Source organism: Rutilus rutilus (genome assembly GCF_951802725.1).
Source record: "Rutilus rutilus genome assembly, chromosome: 10".
Classification (NCBI taxonomy): domain Eukaryota; kingdom Metazoa; phylum Chordata; class Actinopteri; order Cypriniformes; family Leuciscidae; genus Rutilus; species Rutilus rutilus.
The window spans coordinates 21352621-21372821 of NC_140215.1; the positions used below are offsets into that span (position 1 = coordinate 21352621).

The 20201-nt window shown below is 37.1% G+C and overlaps 1 protein-coding gene across 1 annotated transcript in view; it reads left to right on the top strand.

Annotated features, from left to right (window-relative positions):
• The window catches only part of gdap2 (ganglioside induced differentiation associated protein 2), a 29329-nt gene extending 11541 nt beyond the window's left edge, over positions 1 to 17788 (top strand). The window contains exons 8-14 of the mRNA XM_084420546.1: positions 2382 to 2532; positions 3082 to 3158; positions 5708 to 5784; positions 6525 to 6664; positions 8106 to 8160; positions 9196 to 9339; positions 16554 to 17788. Of these exons, the coding sequence (XP_084276672.1) occupies positions 2382 to 2532; positions 3082 to 3158; positions 5708 to 5784; positions 6525 to 6664; positions 8106 to 8160; positions 9196 to 9339; positions 16554 to 16595 (686 nt within the window). The 3' untranslated portion in view covers positions 16596 to 17788. The remainder of the gene's footprint in view (positions 1 to 2381; positions 2533 to 3081; positions 3159 to 5707; positions 5785 to 6524; positions 6665 to 8105; positions 8161 to 9195; positions 9340 to 16553) is intronic.
• The last annotated feature ends 2413 nt before the right edge of the window (positions 17789 to 20201 follow it).

The following is a 20201-nucleotide window of genomic DNA, read 5'->3' on the forward strand; positions in this document are numbered from 1 at the left end:
ATATCATGTGGACTGTGAGGCAGCTGTGTCAAGGTGATCAAGTCTCACTAGAGCTGTTGATCCAACTCAAACAGGCCACATAAGCCAGGTCCCATGTCAATAAACACTGCACTTTCCTGCATGTCTTAGAATGCTTTAAACCAGGACATGGAAAGGCAGCCCAAGGTCTGTTAGCTTTTTCTAAGTTCATTTAATATTCTGCTTTATCAGTCTCGCTACTGTATGTTTGCTTGGGCTACTCAGAATGACAACAAGTTCTAATCTGAACAAACATGATCGCTTAACCAAACTTACCTCTGCATACTGAAGTGGCACAACAGCTTCCAGGCTTCCTTGTTAATATGAAGTTTAGGGTGAATTGTGTACCTTCTGTGCCACTGTGACACTGTGCCATCACAAGTGCCAACTTGATGAAAAGTTTCAAAGTGCTATTGCTCAGCTAGACCTGGCTAAGTCCAACACTAAACTCGCACCATTGGTTGAGCCACTGTTTCAGGCTTGTTGGGTTGCTCAAACCAACAGAAACAGAACAATGTTTTTAAAGGTCCACAGTGTTTACACTTTATTTTAAAAACCTGATTCATTTATCTTCTGTATAATTTTTTTTGAATGATAACTGTTTTCCCAGACACTCAACCTACAAAGCTGTTGGTTTAATGTCTCTTGCATCACTCCGTATTCTCTTATTCACACATAACACAAGAGGTATAATGCTTACTTAGCTGGTCATTATAGCAAAATAAATCCCACATGGTGATCAGGAACCTGACCCAATCATTAAGCCCCTTACTCAACATACTTGGGAATGGAATACCACAAGGTTCGGTGTTGGGCCCTTTCTAAGGCTGATTATTTTCAGTACAGAAAGTCTAGTATGCTACTAAACTTTGTCACATCATGATTTATTTTATAAATGTCCTGTTACTTATTGCTATCTTGAGTTGGGCCAAAACTCTGCTAAGGTTTTTTTTTTTACGAGGATAAGAAGTGTTTGTTCTTATACAGTCTTTCTGAAATACATTAAAGGACACATTTTTAATGTGTGTAACCCAGCTTTGCCGCACCCTTTCACTGATCTGGCTGATCTCTTCAAACTCTTGTCCTCATACATGCCCTTTCATCATTGTGATGCAGGTCTGCTTGTCATTCTTAGAGTAATATTAAAGACAGCAGGTGACTTGGCCTTCACTAATGCAGCCCAGCTCTTATGGATTAGTCTATGAAGCCATGTAGAGGTCTCAAAGCATGCCTCAAACCACCAAACACTTCCCTAATCTGCCTTCTCCAGTTTTTCTTTTTCTGCCCAGTTCCCTTAATGCCCATTTAATTTTTTCTGTCTTTATGCTTTCTGTTATTCATGTTCTTATTACCCTCGCAAAAAGCTGTGCTGTATACCACGGAGCAGTGATGGATTCAGATGGTAATGCCATGATATTCATTGCTTTTTTCATTTACCATGGTGTTTACACAATAGTCCAATTTTCTTAAAAAAATAAAATAAATAAAAAACGTTTATCTTCCTTTCCTTCATTTGCTGTGCTATGGATATATTTCTATTTAATTGTTTACTTTTTTGATTAGATCATTGACTGTCACAAAGTTTAATGTCACATTGCGGTGACATGCTCCTGAAATCCAAATAAATTTCAGCTAGAAGCCAGCATTGGTGCTCTCTGGTTCAGTGAGGCAGATGATAAAAGGACCATATGCTGCATTACAAAAACAAAATCTTATTCTTTCCTTCAACATACTGTAATTATTCTGGCCAAAGATAATCTTCAGGAGACATCTGTGTCTAATAAGTCCTGATAATGTCTCACTGTAGGTTTGCTAGCAGCTTACTGTTTGGCTGTGACCCTCTTATTTACCTGTTAGTGTCTTTACGATTCTGTCAAAGATATTTCTTTCATTTCTGGCTAAAGAAATAAAGACTGACATGTGACCATGTGGTTGAGCTGAGGAAATAAAAGTTTAGTTTGTTGTTCAGACTGGACTTTCTTTTCAAGTCTGTTCAGATATGTCTAAGGTTGGCCCGCATTGGAGATTTGGCATACACATGTAAACAAGAATAACAGATGAGGATTTTTTTTTTAATGTTTCGTCTGGCTGTGCATCACACACACCCCTGGCTTTCCCAGCTGTAATTGAGGGTGGGAGGCCATTCTGGTGCAATGTACCACATTGTAGTGCTCATTGAACCTGGTAATGTTCATTCCAAGTGTGTGAGACTTTTTGTGTGTGTGTGTTTATCACAGCAAATGCATTTGTGCTTCAGCACACTTTTATGGCGCATTGGTTTTGCTTTTCTTTTAATATCCAGAACTTTGTGTTGTGCATAAATACATAAGTTCATAATACTGATATTAATCTAATTTCTGCAGATGACTCCGGGGATGATTCACTAGAATCCGACCTGGGGCTGGTAGGAAGTCATGCATTTGCTCGTATGGAAGGGGATGTGGATAAGCAGCGTAAACTCATCCTTCAGGGCCAAATTTCAGAAGCAGCTCAGCAGAAACAGCACCAAAGGAAGTAAGATGTCTTGTTGTGTCATAATAATGTTGCCTTTTACAACAACATATTTAACGAAACCCCTTACAAATATTGACCATATTAGGTTCTATGAAAATACTGTAGTTATTAACAGTACTTTACTGAAGTAGGGGTGGGCAGTATGACTTGTTAAACATTTAAGATACTTTTTTTTTTTTATGCAAAAAAACCTGATATAAAATTATTCAAAATGTGATTGGTCATACTACCCACCCCTAGTAAGAAGCTTTTAAAAGCCTTCCTGTCATCATGTTTAATTACTTTTTTAATGAGTCACCACAGTTTTGCTGTACTACCCACGGTGAAACTTTGGTTATCATGGCAAATGTTTGAGACACTGAAAGCTTGGCAGAACCAACAGCATCCTAAAAACTGTCAGCCATTTTTAGCTATATATACAAACTAAGGAAGCATTTATGTTTCATTAGACATATTTATATTAGAGAACTATATACTCGTATGTTTGTTATTTGTACATCACTGCAAATTTACCTAGATGTGACGTCTTAGTTTTGGGTGTCTTTACAGCTATAACCGCTGGCTTTGCAGAGCTCGTGCAGAGGACCTCTCAGACATAGCAGCATTAAAGGCACTATATCAGACCGGTCAGTCTTTCTCTCTTTGAGTGTCTTGTGTTTTAATAATGTGTGTTTTAATTGTAAAGCTGTCAATTTAACACAATAACTTAAAGGGATAGTTCACATTGAAATTGAATTTTGGTATGTTTTAGCTTACCTCAAGGGCATCCAAGATGTAGGTGTCTTTGTTTCCACAGTAGTTTCAATTTTTATATTTTTAGGTCAAACCGTTCTTGTCTGTCAGTCATATAATGCAGGTCTATGGTCACCACCTCAAAGAGCATGCACAGAGAAGTCCAAATTAAACAATTCCCCATCGTAAGTACACATTGATGGCCTAAGACACGAAACGAGCGGTTTGTGTGAGAAAACGAACAGTATTTATATCGTTTTTACCTCTTGTACACAACCACGTCCTACATCTTGGATGCCCTTGAGGTAAGCTAAAACATACCAAAATTTAATTTCAAAGTGAACTATCCCTTTAAGTACATTCAATTAAATGAATAAATAACATTGATAAATCAACTAATTTAATTATGCCCTCTGACGCATACGTACATTTCAAAATAAGGAATTTTCTCAAAAGCAAAGCATGTTTTTTATTATTTTGTAATTCATGCAAGGTTTTAAAAGGTGCATTTTTGAGTTTCTTAAAATTAATGGATTAGTTCACCCCAAAATGAAAATTTCCTAATAATTTACTCACCCCAATGCCATCCAAGATATCCATGTCTTTCTTTCCTCAGTGGGAGAGAAATTATGTTTTTTGAGGAAAACATTTCTTGATTTTTCCTCTAACAATGGACTTCATTGGTTACCATCGTTTTTAAGTCCAAATCAATGCAGTTTCAAAAGTCTTTGAAGTGTTTAAACAGGCTGTATGTGATCACAGCTGAAGAAGAGGTTGTTATCTAGCGAAACATATATATATATATATATAATTTATAGACTTTTTACCTTCAATAGTTCGGATTGAGCTGATCAACAAACGGACAGGGAACTACGTTACGTCATCACGTTGAAAGGTCACGCCGGCGCCGGCAATACTATTTGAACTACTATTCATATTCATCAGAATGTTATTCATATACTATTCATATTCATATTCACTGAATACTATTACTATATATATAATAGCAAACAATACTATTTGAACTATCCTCCTACGTACGGTCGCATTGTAAACAGTGGCAGAGCTTCTGCTTCTGAAAGTACTTCTTTCAGTACTTCTGCCGGCGCCGGCGTGACCTTTCAACGTGATGACGTAGTTCCCTGTCCATTTGTTGATCAGCTCAATCCAAACTATTGAAGGAAAAATTTTTTTTAAATGACCCATCGTTTCGCTAGATAACAACCTCTTCTTCATCTGTGATCGCGTACAGCCCGTTAAAACACTTCAAAGATTTTTGAAACTGCATTGATTTGGACTTAAAAACGATGGTAACCAATGAGGTCCATTGTTAGAAGAAAAATCGCACAGACATACTCGAATTTCCCGCGGAAATCCACCAGTACCACTGGAATTAAAAACATTATTACAAGCTTACCGTTTTGAATCGATCTAAGGCAAGCAGATAGTTTCAAACACTGGCTGGTTATGTACTTGCTCAATTTATTTTGGATCATTTTTAACCCAAAAAAGTTACAGACTGCAGCTTTAAATGGCATATCAATTAATTTGATTAAAATATTTAATCGTTTCACAGGCCTAGTTCATGTATGTCGGTGTTATTGTAGTAGTATATGGTCTTTGTTTGGTCACATGTTCTCTTTGTGTTGCTGTATCTCTGTATATCTTAATGCACGTGGACTTTGTGTTCTCTCCATCTGTGTTTGCACTCTGGGCAGGAAACCTTTGTTCTGCCTCATTGAGCTCAACATCAGGGGTTCTGTAATCCATTTCTCTCGTTTCACAATTTCAGGATAAAAAATAACCACCAAAGTAACGGTTTCTGTGTTGATAAATATTCATCGTCATCTATATTTGTTGCTTACCTCAGATAGTGTCAAAGCTGACTTTCTGAGTTCAAAACTAATTGTGAAGTTTACCACAGACTGTACGCATTCTGTTTGTCTTGCTAAATTCAATCTTAAATTTCTTCTTTTAAACTGCAGAGCAATACTTTTTATATAACTGAATATCTAAATCACACTGACTTACTTGCCCAAAGGGGGGCAGACTTTCTCCAGCTGTACACCTAAACATGCATGTTCACTGTGTCATGCGAGGATGGACTGTAATAAAACATCTGGCTATGCACATCCTGATTTTTCTCATAATAAAATGCAAAACATTGATTTCAATATATACATAACTCTTTCAGTTCTGCAGGATGAGTTCGTTAAACAGGGTGAGGCTGAAATGTCTAACGCATTTCTTCAGATATGCTGCATATGAGAATGCTGTCAGCAGAGGGAACAAACTAGGAAGCTGTGTCCCTCCTGACCATCTGCCCAGCCTTTGAGGCTCATTTAGGGTTAGGGACTCAGACACATTTTACAATGGCTGTGAGGAAACATCCTTTTATAATATAGCTCTGTCATGAATCATGATGCACTTTTCTCATTTTCAGGTATTGATATGTGTGGTAGAACGGTCATGGTTATTGTCGGCAGGAATATTCCAGTTACACTTATTGATATGGAGAAGGTAAAAGAGAAAATTATCATATTTTGATTTTAATTTAAGACTTATTTTTTCCCGGTTTACTTTAAGATTGTCTAATTAAATATTTACTACACTATAAATGCAGATGTGAAAAATTAGACTGCACATTTTAAAATGTTTATTTAAAGGATTAGTTCAAAAATATATTTTTTAAATCCTGTTTTTTTTTTTTTTTTACTCACACTTATATCAGACCTGTATGATTCTTTTTTTCTTTTTCTGTGGAACACAAAATGAGAAATTGAAATGACATGTAGTTGAGTTAATGTTGACTGCATTTTCGAGTGAACTATTACTTAAAGTAAATTTTGTGAACATGGAATTTTTGTTGCTAAATCTGACATAATTATTGTAACCGTTTTTTACATTTAGCATTCCAAATTATATTGTGGCAGTTTCTCTGCATTGATATGCTCTGTTTATACTATGGACACTACATACATAACCATATTTTGCAGACCAAAGTGACCTAAATCTGACAAAAAGCCAGAAATTAGCTAAATCTAAGAAAACCACCTCCTGAGGATTTACTCATTTGTTAAAACAGTGTTAAAAATAGAATATAATTTGAAAAAGAAAAATGCAGAAAGATTTCTGTTGTGGTTAAGATTAGGGTGTGGATTAGGGTTAGGTCATAGCCTAATATTTATAACTATGTAAAGACAATGGAAGTCTTTTAGGGTGTCATTTACATAGGGTGTTAACGTGTGTGTTTGTGTTAGGCTTTGCTGTATTTCATCCACGTGATGGACCATATCACAGTGAAGGAGTATGTGATGGTGTATTTCCACACACTCACCGGTGAACACAACCACCTGGACACGGACTTTCTCAAGAAGCTCTATGACATTGTGGATGCCAAGTAAGAGTTATTTCTGTTCCATTTGAGATACTACAAACCACCCACGTTTCCTGCTCTCTACGAACTTAAAAAGTTTTTGAGATGACTTGACCCAGTTTTTGGCTGAGGTATTCTTTCAAACCATAACTCACAGACTCCCATGGAAAAGCTAATCTCAGTTTCATATGAATACTGGCTTGGTGACTTTGTTTTTATGAGCATCTTTTATGCCAGACAGTACTGTCGTCTCATACCCCAAAACACCACATATGTTGTGGTAATCATAAGGGAATGTCTATATCTTAGGCTTCCTGTTCGATGAATGTCATGAAGATTTAATCACAGACGCTCAACCCTTTTGTTGGTTATTACCAGCTTGGAAAGAAGTTATCCACACAACGCTGAGTCATGTTTTCTCTGCTGTTTCTCTGAATTATCACTCTAATTGGGTGCTCAAATGTTGATTGGTTTCACTAAGGAAAGTGAAATAATATTCCTTTTGCTCAGAGCACTTTGGGAAATTTTGAGGGGGATTCTGGTTATCAAGGTTAGAATACTGAGTTAACATACTGAGTCTCAATGTTCTCCTCTCACCCATCGAATGAGCATGGATGTAGCACCACGGAATGGCGATTGTTCTTTTAGTCGAACAGACCTCATGATTGCGGTTTTCCTGGCTTAGCAGAGGAGTTTGAGTCTTTGTTGAAAGTCAAAACTGTGGGAGGTGATTGGTAGGTCAGGCATTCGTCATTTATTTGGGGGGACACTCTCAGCATGCAGGCAGAGGAAACCACAGTCTTGAAATAAAAAGCAGAAGTGCTCTCCAACTCCAGTCCCTCACACTTTCCGTACATGGTGGAGATCAGCGTGACTCATAACTCTGAGAGCCAGGCCAGTTTGACTTGTCATTTATAATGAGGTATCAGTAAAGCAGAGCAGTGCATCATTGTATTATTTATATTTACAAGATATTGGTCTAAGAAAGTGTTTTACAGTCATAATTCATGAGTAAGAGTGATGAGGTTCTGTACGCAATCACGGCCATATTTATAGCTGAACTAGTCGGTGATGCTATCACTCCCTGTGACCCCCTGCTCATCATGGGTTTTGGACTGGGTGGGCCATGTCCATCGTGGGAAAGGGGAAAGGTTGACAGACACGTCCCTCGCGCTTTCCGAACACCCCTCCGATTTTGGCTGTCCATATCTCTATTCATCTGTGTGTTTTGGACAACGGCGTGCGGCTTGGACGTGGCTGCCCCGCTGGACTTGATTCACCAACTTTTGCTCCTTCCTAAAAAATGCACTTTAGCTCTCTTTCTAATGGGTTTATTGTTTTTGTTAAGGCAATAATCCTTTCAAAGCCCAGTGCGCCAGAGGAATTCACTATTTGTGTAGTAAAAAGTAATTGATTGGATGTGTTGATAATGTTTCTAAAACCAGGTTTTCCTTTGTGTTTTCAGGTTTAAGAAAAACCTAAGGGCTTTCTACTTCGTTCACCCGACGTTCCGCTCCAAGGTAATTGTAATCAATTCATCAACTTAAAGACAGCACTAGATGTTCATCTCATTTTGAGCTTTTCTTTCCAAGCTTGTACGGGCCTATGGTCTGATTCACGGCGGTCAACTCCACATGTTTTGCATTGACTAAGAAAGACTGTGTATGCGCCTGTGTGTAACTGAATCTGTTGAAAAGCGTTTTTGAGACCACATTGAGATTCATGATGTGTCTGCACTAAGTGTTCCATAGTGTTCCACAGAACCTATTCAGGTAATTGAAGTGCTTATGATGCACGTTGATTCTGCCAGGCTTTGCTTTCATTTGTGAAATTATTCAACAATTATGCTTTGTGCACTCCAAATGTAGAGGAACCTCGGCAATTAAGTGTCAAATAATTGTTTAATTTAAAATGCATCCATTTCAGTCAGAGAATGCTCAAGCCTTGAAACAATCCCAGGTGTGAAATGTGTTCAAGCCTTATGGATGAGTCATTGGAGTAAATGCTGAAAACACAGACTACAGCAACAGCTTTAGGAGCTGCAGATTTTGCACTTAGCAATTAAACGTCATTTTTTGCACAACTTCACTGATTTTGTAACTGTCCATTTTAAAATGGTGTCATTTTCCTGTAGAGTTACATTTGAGGAAAAATGTATGAGGTGAATAAATTATTATAAATTATATTTGTTACAAAAGATTTGCATTTCAAATAAATGCTGTCCTTTTGAACTTTCTATTCATCAGTGAATCAAAGAATACAGAAATTAAAGAATTTAACATGGTAATTTATTTATTTTACAATTTTTATTTTTATTTTTTTATTACAGCCTTGGTGAGCAAAACTTTCTCTATACACACTATATATATTTATATATATAAATGTTCATATAAGTTTGACCTCCTGAGACTGACAATTAACCTTTTTTGCAGGTTAAGCAACACTTTTAATTGCCCATTTGTTACAAAAGAATAAGGGGGAAAAAAGTGTCCTATTTTGTACCCTTTAGTTCCATCTCTGTCCATCTAAGGCTTTTATTTTGTGATTCCCATCAGGTCTCTACGTGGTTCTTCACGACTTTTAGTGTATCAGGTCTTAAAGAGAAAGTCCATCACATAGAGAACCTGCAGCAGCTCTTCACCTGCATCCTTCCTGAGCAGATTGACATCCCTCCTTTTGTCATGGAGTATGACACACGGGTGAGTATTCAGTTCTTTCACACACACCTCAGTCTGATCCTCAAAAACCTTTACCACACTGCAATTGTCCATTGAGGATGAACAGTTACACTTAGAAAAAAAGTTGTGTACAGAATCTATCTGACCTTTACTATCTCTATTTAATCTGTATTCAATTCTGTCAACATTTATTCACAACAATGTTAAACTGCGTTTATGTTCCAAGTCTTCTGAAGCTATATAATAGCTTTGTGTGAGGAACAGACTGAAATTTAATTATGTTTGAGACCCATCTGCATGTTGGTAGCTTATGAAACGAACAGTGGCACGCTCCTTCCACCCGTAGTGCTAAGGTCTACTCCTTGGGCAAGAGTGATTAACCCTTAAGCGTCCCATACTAGGGTAACAGTTGTATATACATGGTATTGTAATTAGATCAGTTATTTTTATCGGTATCCCCAGAAGGCGTTGGCTAAAAGTCAGTCAAGTCTAATAATAACAGAATTACGTCTTACTGTTTTTGAATCTCTAACAAATGATCACTCAGCACTAGATCTGCATGATTAATCGTTAAAAGAGTGTTATCTCGGTTCAAACACCTACGCGATCCTAATCCTAAATGATTTGGCTCTATTAAACCTTAAACCTAAGCCATTTTGATCACAGCGGAACATTCAAATCTGTGTTAACGCTGCCACTGATCCAGAGAGAGTAGATGTCATGTATAGATATGAAACAGCTTTTCAAAAAGTCATCAGCTTGCTCTGTCAACTCAAGCTTTGATACTGAGTTCATGGAGCGCATGCACATGAAAAGTGTGACATCAGTAGCGAACAGCTAATCACGTGCCTTGAAACAGAGAAACTGCAATACACTTCTTTGCAAGAGAATCTGCAAAATTATTTTCTCTCTTCTGCCGAAGATTAAGAGATTGAAGAATATGACGTACATAAATGAATTTACACAGCAAGAAAAAAAGATCTTGCTATATCAGTGCAGTTGTAAAGTTAGTTTACATAGTTGATAATATACAGCCTAGGTTAGGTATGCAGAGACTCGGACATGTAGTCATTTTTAAAGATTTATCTACCGATTCCAAATCTTATTTGTATTACATATTATCTGTATATCATTTTGTTCATTTAAACTAAATGTTTGATAATAATTATTCAAATAAAATTGTTCATGTGTAATGGATAAGGGGTATAATAATTATATGAATAAAATAATTATAATAAATAATCATTGCTAAAAGCTAAAAATCTTTAACTATGTAGTGACCTTTAATTCACAGCAAGAGTAGCTGGGGGAGTGACTTTATTGCATCAGAGATGTGTAACTTTGCTCACAGCTAATTTGTCCAATTTCAGTTTGAGATCTCTTACCCATAACATAACCTGGCCCGGAGCAGGTTACCCCGTGGACTTTAAGTTACTATGGTGATGAACACCGATAAAAGCCGAGCCACTTCCATGGTACCTACAGTGGGGGAAATAATTATTTGATCCCCTGCTGATTTTGTAAGTTCACCCACTTACAAAGAAATGAAGGGTCTATAATTTTTAAGGTAGGTTTATTTTAATGGATAGAGACATAATATCAGCCAAAAAATCCAGAAAAAAACACATTATATAAAGGTTAGAAATTGATTTGCATTTCAGTGAGTGAAATCAGTATTTGATCCCCAAGCGAAACATCATTTAGTACTTGGTGGAGAAAGTGGAAGATACTGATTCTGTGGACAGGTTAATTTTATACACATAACGAGCTGACATTAGGAGCACTTTCTTAAAGTGACAGGACTAATCTGTGTTCCACATGGGCACATAACCAGTCTGTGGGAGGCAGAAATCTTGCTGGTTGGTAGGGGATCAAATACTTATTTCACTCGATCAAATGCTAATCAGTTTACAACCTTTATAGAATGTTTTTCTGGATTTTTTTGGTTGATATTCTGTCTCTGTCCGTTAAAATAAACCTACCATAAAAATTATAGACCCTTCATTTCTTTGTAAGTGGGCGAACTTACAAAATCAGCAGGGGATCAAATAATTATTGCAAACTAAACTGACAGATCCGCGGCAGGCTTGGGTGTTTTTCCCCCGTCTTCTAAAAGAATAGCTTTTTGTTCATGGTCCAGTTTGTTTTAGATTTCTTGTTTCCAGTTCTGTAGAACCGGTTAGCACACAATACTAGGCGCCGAGCCGCGTTGCAGCTAGGACACCGAACACTGGACGAAAGTTATTCTGAACCTTTGTGCTTAAATTCAAGGTGGCAAAATCAGTGAAATATAAAGTGGTGTTTATCCAAAAGTGCAATAATAACGAGTTGGACAAATATGTAATTTAATAGAAAGAATGTGAGTGGCATGGCAGGATTTTGAGCATGTCGTAGCTGGAAGCCGCCGGTGTGCGTACACTCGTAGAAATAATGTGCTAAAATTTTTGGACAGCTGTGTCGTCTGTCAGACCACCTTTAATAATCTCCAGTACTCAAATATTTTAGTATAGTTTCGTAAATGTTAAACTGGTTTTAAAGTCAGTGGTCCAAGTTCTGTTTATTGTGGGAGGTTTCGTAACTATATCAACCCCTTCTCCATTGCCGCATTTTGCCAGAAATTCGAAATACTTGGTATAAACACTTGGGTAAGGGTGACGGATAAGGCGTTTGTTGCAACGCTATTAAAGAAATCCCTTGCCTCAGGGATTTTAGTCAGACTACTTAAGAGGTATCATGCAACCGGGTCCAGAACTTTTAAACCTCGTCCTCTCCTCCCATAACTGTAACAAATCCTTCCCTTGCAGCCGGGTCAAAATTACCCGAAGCCCTAAAATTATAAATTTATTGTAAACGTGTTCAAATCTAAACACTTCGTATCTGTGCGCAGTCTGCATTGTGACTGTCGATTTTAAATTGAAATCATAAAAAAAAACATGAAAACCCTTAGAACACAAAAAACTTTGTTTTTTTATTTATTTTCAGCATACATACACTAAGCCAAATAGGACATTCTAGAATCGCACACAACCACTACGTTCCTCGTGCCAGAGTCTGGAAAAATAGCCAAGGAAGCTGGCATGGCGCTAAAACACTTACCAACCAACCATATCTTTTAAAGTATCGTTTAATCTGGTTCATGAAACCAGTCTGAATTATGTATTCATGAAATGGAGTGAAATTTCCAGTGCCCATTGCTTGTTGAAGAGGGACTAGTATAATCCTGGATAAATTATTTTTATTATTTAGGGTCACCTATTCCTTTAAGATAGTTCAACTTTTCATAAAATGGCGTTTTTAATTGTTTAAGTTTCTGGCAACTTTTGCAGAGAACCGGCTCTTCTCTGTAATACAAATTCTACCCACAATCTCACATCAACAGTCATCCAGGGATCATGTGTTTCTATTTGAGAAAACGTGTATTACCTCATGAAGGCTTCTTCATTTCTGTGTTTGTACTGTCTGTTTTTGCATTTCAAGTAATAGCCCTATGTGCTAGTACAATGAAGTTCTTTCTTGAATGCTTTTCCACAGACTATATACAAATCAAATACAATATCCACTACTACTAAATACAGTGAGCTAATAAAAGTCAGTCCAAAGTCATCTTTAGGAAAATTATTCAGCTTAAACATGTAAAAGATTTTCTCAGTGCTAAATGTAATTGAAATGCACAACTTGTGCAACAACAATCATTTTAGACGCAAGTTTCCCTGTATGACATGTTCTTTAAATGCAGCCTTTAGCACAGTTTTATTTTTGCTCAAGCTGCTATATAAAAATATTTACTTTTTTTAAGGCCTTAATGAGGTCCTTTTTGTTTTGAAATGGATTGTGTTTGGCTTGTGGAAAGGAGATGCTAAAATAAGTCCCTAAGTATGGGTGGAGGAAAGTCTTTCCCTTCAGACTGAAAGAGGCCTCAGCCATGAGAAACTCAGCCGTCTGCGTGCTTTGCTGCCGCTCGCTCCGACTCAAAGGAACACATCACATTTCATTTCTTAAGATTACTCTTCAACGTCTTATGTTGGATCGGGTTGCATATTTAAGGAAACGTGGAAACAAAAAATCTGTTAGTTAACTCTGGAATATTGAGAAGACAAATTATGTCAGTAGTCATCTGGCATTGCAAAATCTCATTACTATTATTACGTGTCACTCACTTAGCATGTTTTTCCCTCGACGTGGAAAACATTGTGGTCAGGTTTAAATTTTGCATTACCTTTGTTACCTCAGTTGAATCCAAGCAAATTGCTCACACTAATGTAATAAAAATATTTGCATGCATTGATTCGATCCATCTGGACTGGACTGGATTATTTAGTTGATTTTTCATCAAGTCATTCCTTAGCTCTTAGTTTTGCAGTTCTGCACACAATTTTATTTTATATTTGATTTTACCACACAGATATCTCATTTAAAACTCTGTGACCCTAAGAGTAGAAATGCCATCTGAAAAACGAAATTATATATCACTGTATGGTCATATAAGAGTTTTCCATTCTATATTTTAGATGTTGTTTTTTTTGTCCGTTTGTTTTGTTCCTGGGTTTAAAGGGCAGTGGATTAAAAGTAAATGAAAGCGAGAAGGAAGACACAAAGGTGAGGCAGCTGTGAAGAATCGATCATGCCACTAATGCGTTAAATGGATGGTCTTTCTCATGCCAGGTGCGTGTCGCACTGTATTTATCCGTTCGCTGAGCAAGAGTGCAGGCGCACAGACTTGATTAGGAAAAAATGTTTTCCTGCAGGCTGTGTGTGTATTTGATTTGCATGTCAGAAAGACATTTGTGCTTTAGTATGCACATTTAGTATGTTTAGTATCTCGATGACTCGATGGGGTGGCTTTAATAAGTATGTCGGGTTTTTGTTTTCATCCTGTGTTTGTAAATGTCAATTCAAAGTTTAGATCTTCCACAGAAATCATCTGTATCCTCAAACACAGATATGTAACCCAATAGGGAATATTCCACATAATGTTTCTGTTGAAAGAAACTGAAGGCTTTAAAGCTTTCCTCTGAAATGCAGTTTTAATTGTAGACTCACTCGGAGCTGGGGTTTTTCTTATTTCTGGAAACTGTGACTTTGGAGACTTTCTAGTGGTTATTTTCTTTAGGGAATATTCATGGCCATTTTATGAATGAATATGTGGGTCATTAGAATGGATAAACTCATTTTCTCTTAATGCGTCTTATTTTATGCCAGTATAGCGTGTGTTTTTAGTCTCCATGCCTTAGCCTTGGATTCACTCCTGGACTAGCTTGCTTAAGTGTTTCCTGTCATTCTTTGATTACCCAGGAAGTAAATGGGCAGGAGGGGAAATGGCAGAATGAGTAAGCTTTTAATGCCAATTTCACTCGGCTTTCTCTCACTGCCCATATGAATAGATGCAGTGCCATGGAAAGTCCAGCCACAATCACCTCAAATAACCCAGTCAGCTTTCCATAAAGCATTGAAAGGCTCCTGAAGGGTTTTTATTTTGGACTCTCACCTCTTTACTGTGTTGGGTAGTAGCGGGCTGTGTAATCATGATTACATAATCAAATTGCAAAAAGTCTTGTAATTGCATGAAATAATTTTTATGGATAGCATGATTGTATATTGATTATAATCAGACAACAGCAATAACATAGTTTGGTAACACTTAACAGTAAGTTTCCATTTGTTAACTAGTTAACATGAACTAAGATCAATAAATTCTTTAGAAATATTTTTCCTTGTTAATATTGTTCATGTTAAAGGGATGGTTCGGAGTAATTTCAACCTAGGGTCCTTTGCACCATGACCTCGACCCAAACAACCATAAGCCATCAGGCAAGTGTTATTTAAATAAACTCCTGATGTACTTACAAACTTTCCAATGCCTCGTTTTACGAGTCCAGAACCTATTTGTACTACTGTAGAAGTTTGGTACCATTCCGGGCATTATTAGTGGGGTAATTTACGAGATACAACCTTGGATCCATTAGCGCCTGCACTAAGCCATTCGGCTGATATCTCTAAATAAGCTCTAACTTCAATAATGTTCGACCAAGGGAAAAAAAGCCTCTGGGGGGGTGTTTGACTCGAGGTCATGGTGCAAAGGACCCTAGGTTGAAATGACTCCAAACCATACCTTTAAATTTCATCATTTACTAATACATTGTGAAAATCAAAAAGTTTGTCTGTTAATATTATTTAATAGATGAAGAAAGAAAATCCAGTCCACACACTGAAATTGCAGCTCCAAAGAGTTTAAAAGGCGCAACGTTTCGACCAGTCAGATCTTCTTAAGGCACGTGAAAATGAAGATCTGACTGGTCAGAATGTTGGCAAATAAACTCTTTGGAGCTGCAATTTCAACTTAAATTGGTACATAAAGCACGTGAATATAATTTTTGCATATGATATAACTTTAATTTCTTTTTAATTTCTTTGAGGCTCTTTGTCATAGAATATGTTCAATTTGTCAAATTAAAATGAGGTAAGATTTTTCTTGTGTGTGAATTTGAATAAATAAAAAAAAATCTGATTTAATTACCTAAAAAAGTATAATGTGAAACATTAAGTTGCTTAATTTTATCTGTGTGAATTGTCAAAAGTATTCAGATTTCAAAAGCGAGAGAAACCCTGCGCTGAGCGATTCTGGAGCTGGAGAAAACACAAACGCTCCAACTTCCTCCTCATTTGAGCTAAAATCACACAACTGTGCTTTTTACATTTTTTTTTTATTTATTATTATTAATTTCCTGTGCCCCTTGCAGAATCTCATTTTGCATTCATTTGACCTGAAGGCCTAAAGCACTTCTGCTAGATTGACCTCACAGCTTCAGGTTGTGAATCATCTTCTGTGCTGTGAGTCATACAGTAGAATTATTAATTCCCAGCACATCACTTTCCTGTGATTCCATGTGCTCTTTTGGCTATTGGAATCCATATATACATTCTTCTCCAGAATATCCACAACCCTTACCAAATACTTGCATAACCATTTGCCTACTGGATATTTGTATTTCTATGGTAAAACAACCTCTTGGGTTTGATAGTGCAGCTAGATTTAAATATAATATTTGTGCCAACAGCCTCTCTAGGATGTAGGTGTGTCTTGAGCTTATGCTGTGGTAATAAGAAACCTCTTTCCGATTTGCCTTCTGGCTTTTTGGACCGCATCAGTGCCTCAGCCAGTCCTTGACCAAACGTTACCTTTACTACTGTTTATCTTTTATCGACTGTGCTCAGGAATATCCTCTCTGCTCTTCCAGGTTAACAGCCCCTATTACTCGGCTCAGTCCTCAGGCCTGTGACGGTGGTCAGATAAACCCAGCACTGAGGAGTTCGACTGAACCAGCCTCTTTTCACCGGGCAGACACTCAACCCGATGAACCCGACTCTTGACGTGAACTCAAGATCGAGTGCGTCCCTGCCGTTCCTGACTTGCTACGTTTTCTCAGTGACAGCGAGAGACCAATGATCAATAATGCTGTATAAACACAACCTTCTGTGAAACCTGCTGAACGTGCCACAGACTTGTACCGAGCCTAAATGTAATTGAAGGAACCTCTGGCTTGACTGAAGCTGTTCTTGGACAAGGTATGCGTGTGTGTGGTGTGGAAGAAGAAACTGAATTTGACAAACGTACGAAACCAATATTTTGTACCAATGTGAAACACATACCAGTGCCTGCGTGAATAATGGCTGGGAACAGCAGAAACAATTCTGGTTTTAATTTCTCATGTCCCATCCGATCATTTGAAAGCTTCATAATTTGCCATCTTTAGTTGTGCAGTTTCATTTCATTCCATGTCTGCACAGTCACCAGAAGGAGCGGCATTTTGCTTTTATCTTGAGTCTCTCTTTTTTTCAGTCGCACTTTTATGGCTATTAAACCAACTTCACTACAGATTCTTGAGCTTTGACTACAAGCAACTTTTCCTCTTGTGTGAACAGATGTGATGTCAGAAAGATTGCTTTGTGAAGCTCTACATCCAGGTTGGCCTGTTGAGATTTCAGTTACCCTATTAATAACAGTACTTTTCTTCTGTTCCTGTCAATATGGTACATCAGGGTTCTGGTGGGTTCACCTTAGGTACACTAAAAACGCTAGTATTTGGTGAAGCTGATTTTCACGCATGACCAAAGGAATCTCGTAGCCTGAGAGCTGATCTCGAAGTAAAGCATTGTAAATAGGTAATTGTAGATACTGCAGATGCTGTCTGCTACTATTAATTCTGGTTTGTTTTAGTCAACCCTTACACAGCCCTCAGTGATTAATGTGCTAAATTTTGTACCGTTTTAAATTAAGTATGACGTATGAATCATGATTATGAAGAGAGCGCTATTTGAATAAATGGAATATCTAAATGTGTCGTTATCATTCATTTTTGTATGGGTGTCTTTATTGAATTATTTTCTGTAAAATGCATGATCAGTGTATTTTTAGATTGAAAGATGAAGTATGAAAATGGGTTTCAAATAAAAGCAGCCTTTTGTTTTCTAATGATGTCTCAACTGAAAGTGTTTTTCTTTGATGCTATATTTAAAACTGTAACTAGATTTTTTATTATTTTTTTCATGTAAAAAAAAAAAGAGAGAGAGGTTAGTTTTATCATTTCTGTCAAATTGGGCTATTTTTTAAATAATTGCATAATCTCCCAGAACGCATCAGTTGTGCAAAAAATCGAATTATTAAAAAAAGATCATAGCTATCATTTTATTAAACACATGGGGACTATAAGATTTCAGACTTGGTAATGTTTTTTAATAGAAATGATATTGTTAAAGCTCTTTTTGTAACATTACAGTTTGAGTATGTTGGTTTAAGGCAAACAAAACTCTTACTTTGCAATTCCAAAGACTTGCATGGGATACAACATAAATGTTGTGGTTTGAGGAGAAGCGGTGGTTTTGTCAGAAACCTTTATTCACATGCAACAGATATTAATACTAAATGTTTTTGATGCACGATGTCCACTATAACCTGGATGGATCTTTAAAAAAAACATTTCTAACCATTCAAGCCAGGACGTGATGTTACATCCAATCCATGTATTTTTATTTATGACAACATAAATGGAATATGACTGATGACAGTGAAGCACCTGGAGTCAGGGCCGGATCTACCATATGGGCAATCTGGGCACGTGCCCAGGGGCCCTTGCGCAGAGAGGGGCCCTCCGTGATCGGAGTTTTTTTTTTTTTTTTTTTTTGTGCGCCACCTACGCTGCTACATAAAAATAGTAGGCCTATAGCCTACACAAGGCTTGGCCTCGATCTTGATAATTATCCAATCAGAATTAAAAAGAAGTGTATATTACATTATATGATCTCTTATTCATGCAAATGATTTTAAACAATTCATGTGCGACAAGACAAAAGTGTGACTGTGACACACACACACACACACACACACACACACAGAAAGACGCGCGCGCACAGACAGAACGCCAAAATACAGTTATCTTTCGTGCTTGAACTTACAGTAAAACACACAATTATGCCAAAATGTCCGTTTTGTCGAGTATCTTCATAACATAAGAGCTGTCTTATGATAAACGTGAAGAGTTGTGAGAGAATGAGGCGCGTGTGAGATCCGCGTCTCCGTCAGCTGGTCTTAAAGAGACAGCAGCCAATAAAGCTTTCTGTCAGTAAAGTTAATCAAAGAACAAAAAGAACAGAGAAAATGACTCACTGCTGTTGACTAAACTTTTTGCTATAATAAGGATTAGTCTATATTTAATTTATAATTTATGCAGTGCAGTTTGATAACTTTATTCAATTTCGGTATATGTCCTATAGGTCTACCTGTTAGGCAGGCACAGGTAAATATGACATTTATTTTTAACTCTTGTATTATTGAGACAAAGAACAATATTTAATTTAAAAAATATATATTATTTTAATTTGAAAACACAGTGCATTTAGTTGTTGTTTCTAGTTTGAGTTGAGAAATAGGCTACAAGGCCTTGCCTGGAGTATATACTGGGTGTTACTATAATGGGTTACTCTTTTAATATTAATTATATTCTTGTTTTGAAAAAAAAAAACTAACTCTATTACAGGATTTAATTACTACAAATTACTACTACAACCTTGAGTCTGCGTGAAAACGTCACCTTTGCATATCTGGCCACGTCAGTTCCTTCCCCAATCTTGTGTCTGGTCTAGTGGACAGCCCTTCTCATGTCCATCCATATATCCTCAGTCGGATTGGTCAAATAGCGCATTGTACGCTTCAGTCATGCTGTTTGTTTTTAATCATGTAAGCACTGCTGGTAAAGCAGCAGTCCAGCAGAGTGCCAGTGTCTCTCTCTGTGTGGCACATGTGGTGAAGAAAATGAGTAAGTCTTTTAACGGCTCTCACCATGTCTGAGGGGGTCAACAAAGCTGCTCTGAACTGTAACACCTGGACAAGATTGCTTTGGCTTTATACTGTGACTCAGAATGAGTATGACAACAACATCAGGAATCAGCAGGGGTATCTGGGAAATGGAGACATGACACTGTGCTTCTCATCATCATTGGCTGGTCTGCAGCCTCTCATGAGCTGTCCTTAAATAACCCTCCTTATAGCAGTCTTATTGTAAAATGCATTAATATGTATTCATAAATTCAAGTAATTCAGCTAAACTCAGCAACAACAAAAAAAGAAATATCGTTTTTTTTTTTCAGGATATTGTATTTCAAAGATAATCTTTAATAATTTAAATCAGCTTTACAGATCTTTTTTGGAAAGTGTTTTTCATGCTTGTGCAATGAACCATTAAACAATTATTGCACATGATGCATCTGTGGACCAGTCTGTGAGACACTTACAGTTTACACACACTGTTAGAAAAATCTGTAGAAATTACAGTATTACTGGCAGCTACTTGCCAGTAACTTACTGTAGATTTAAATTGATGTTATTTACT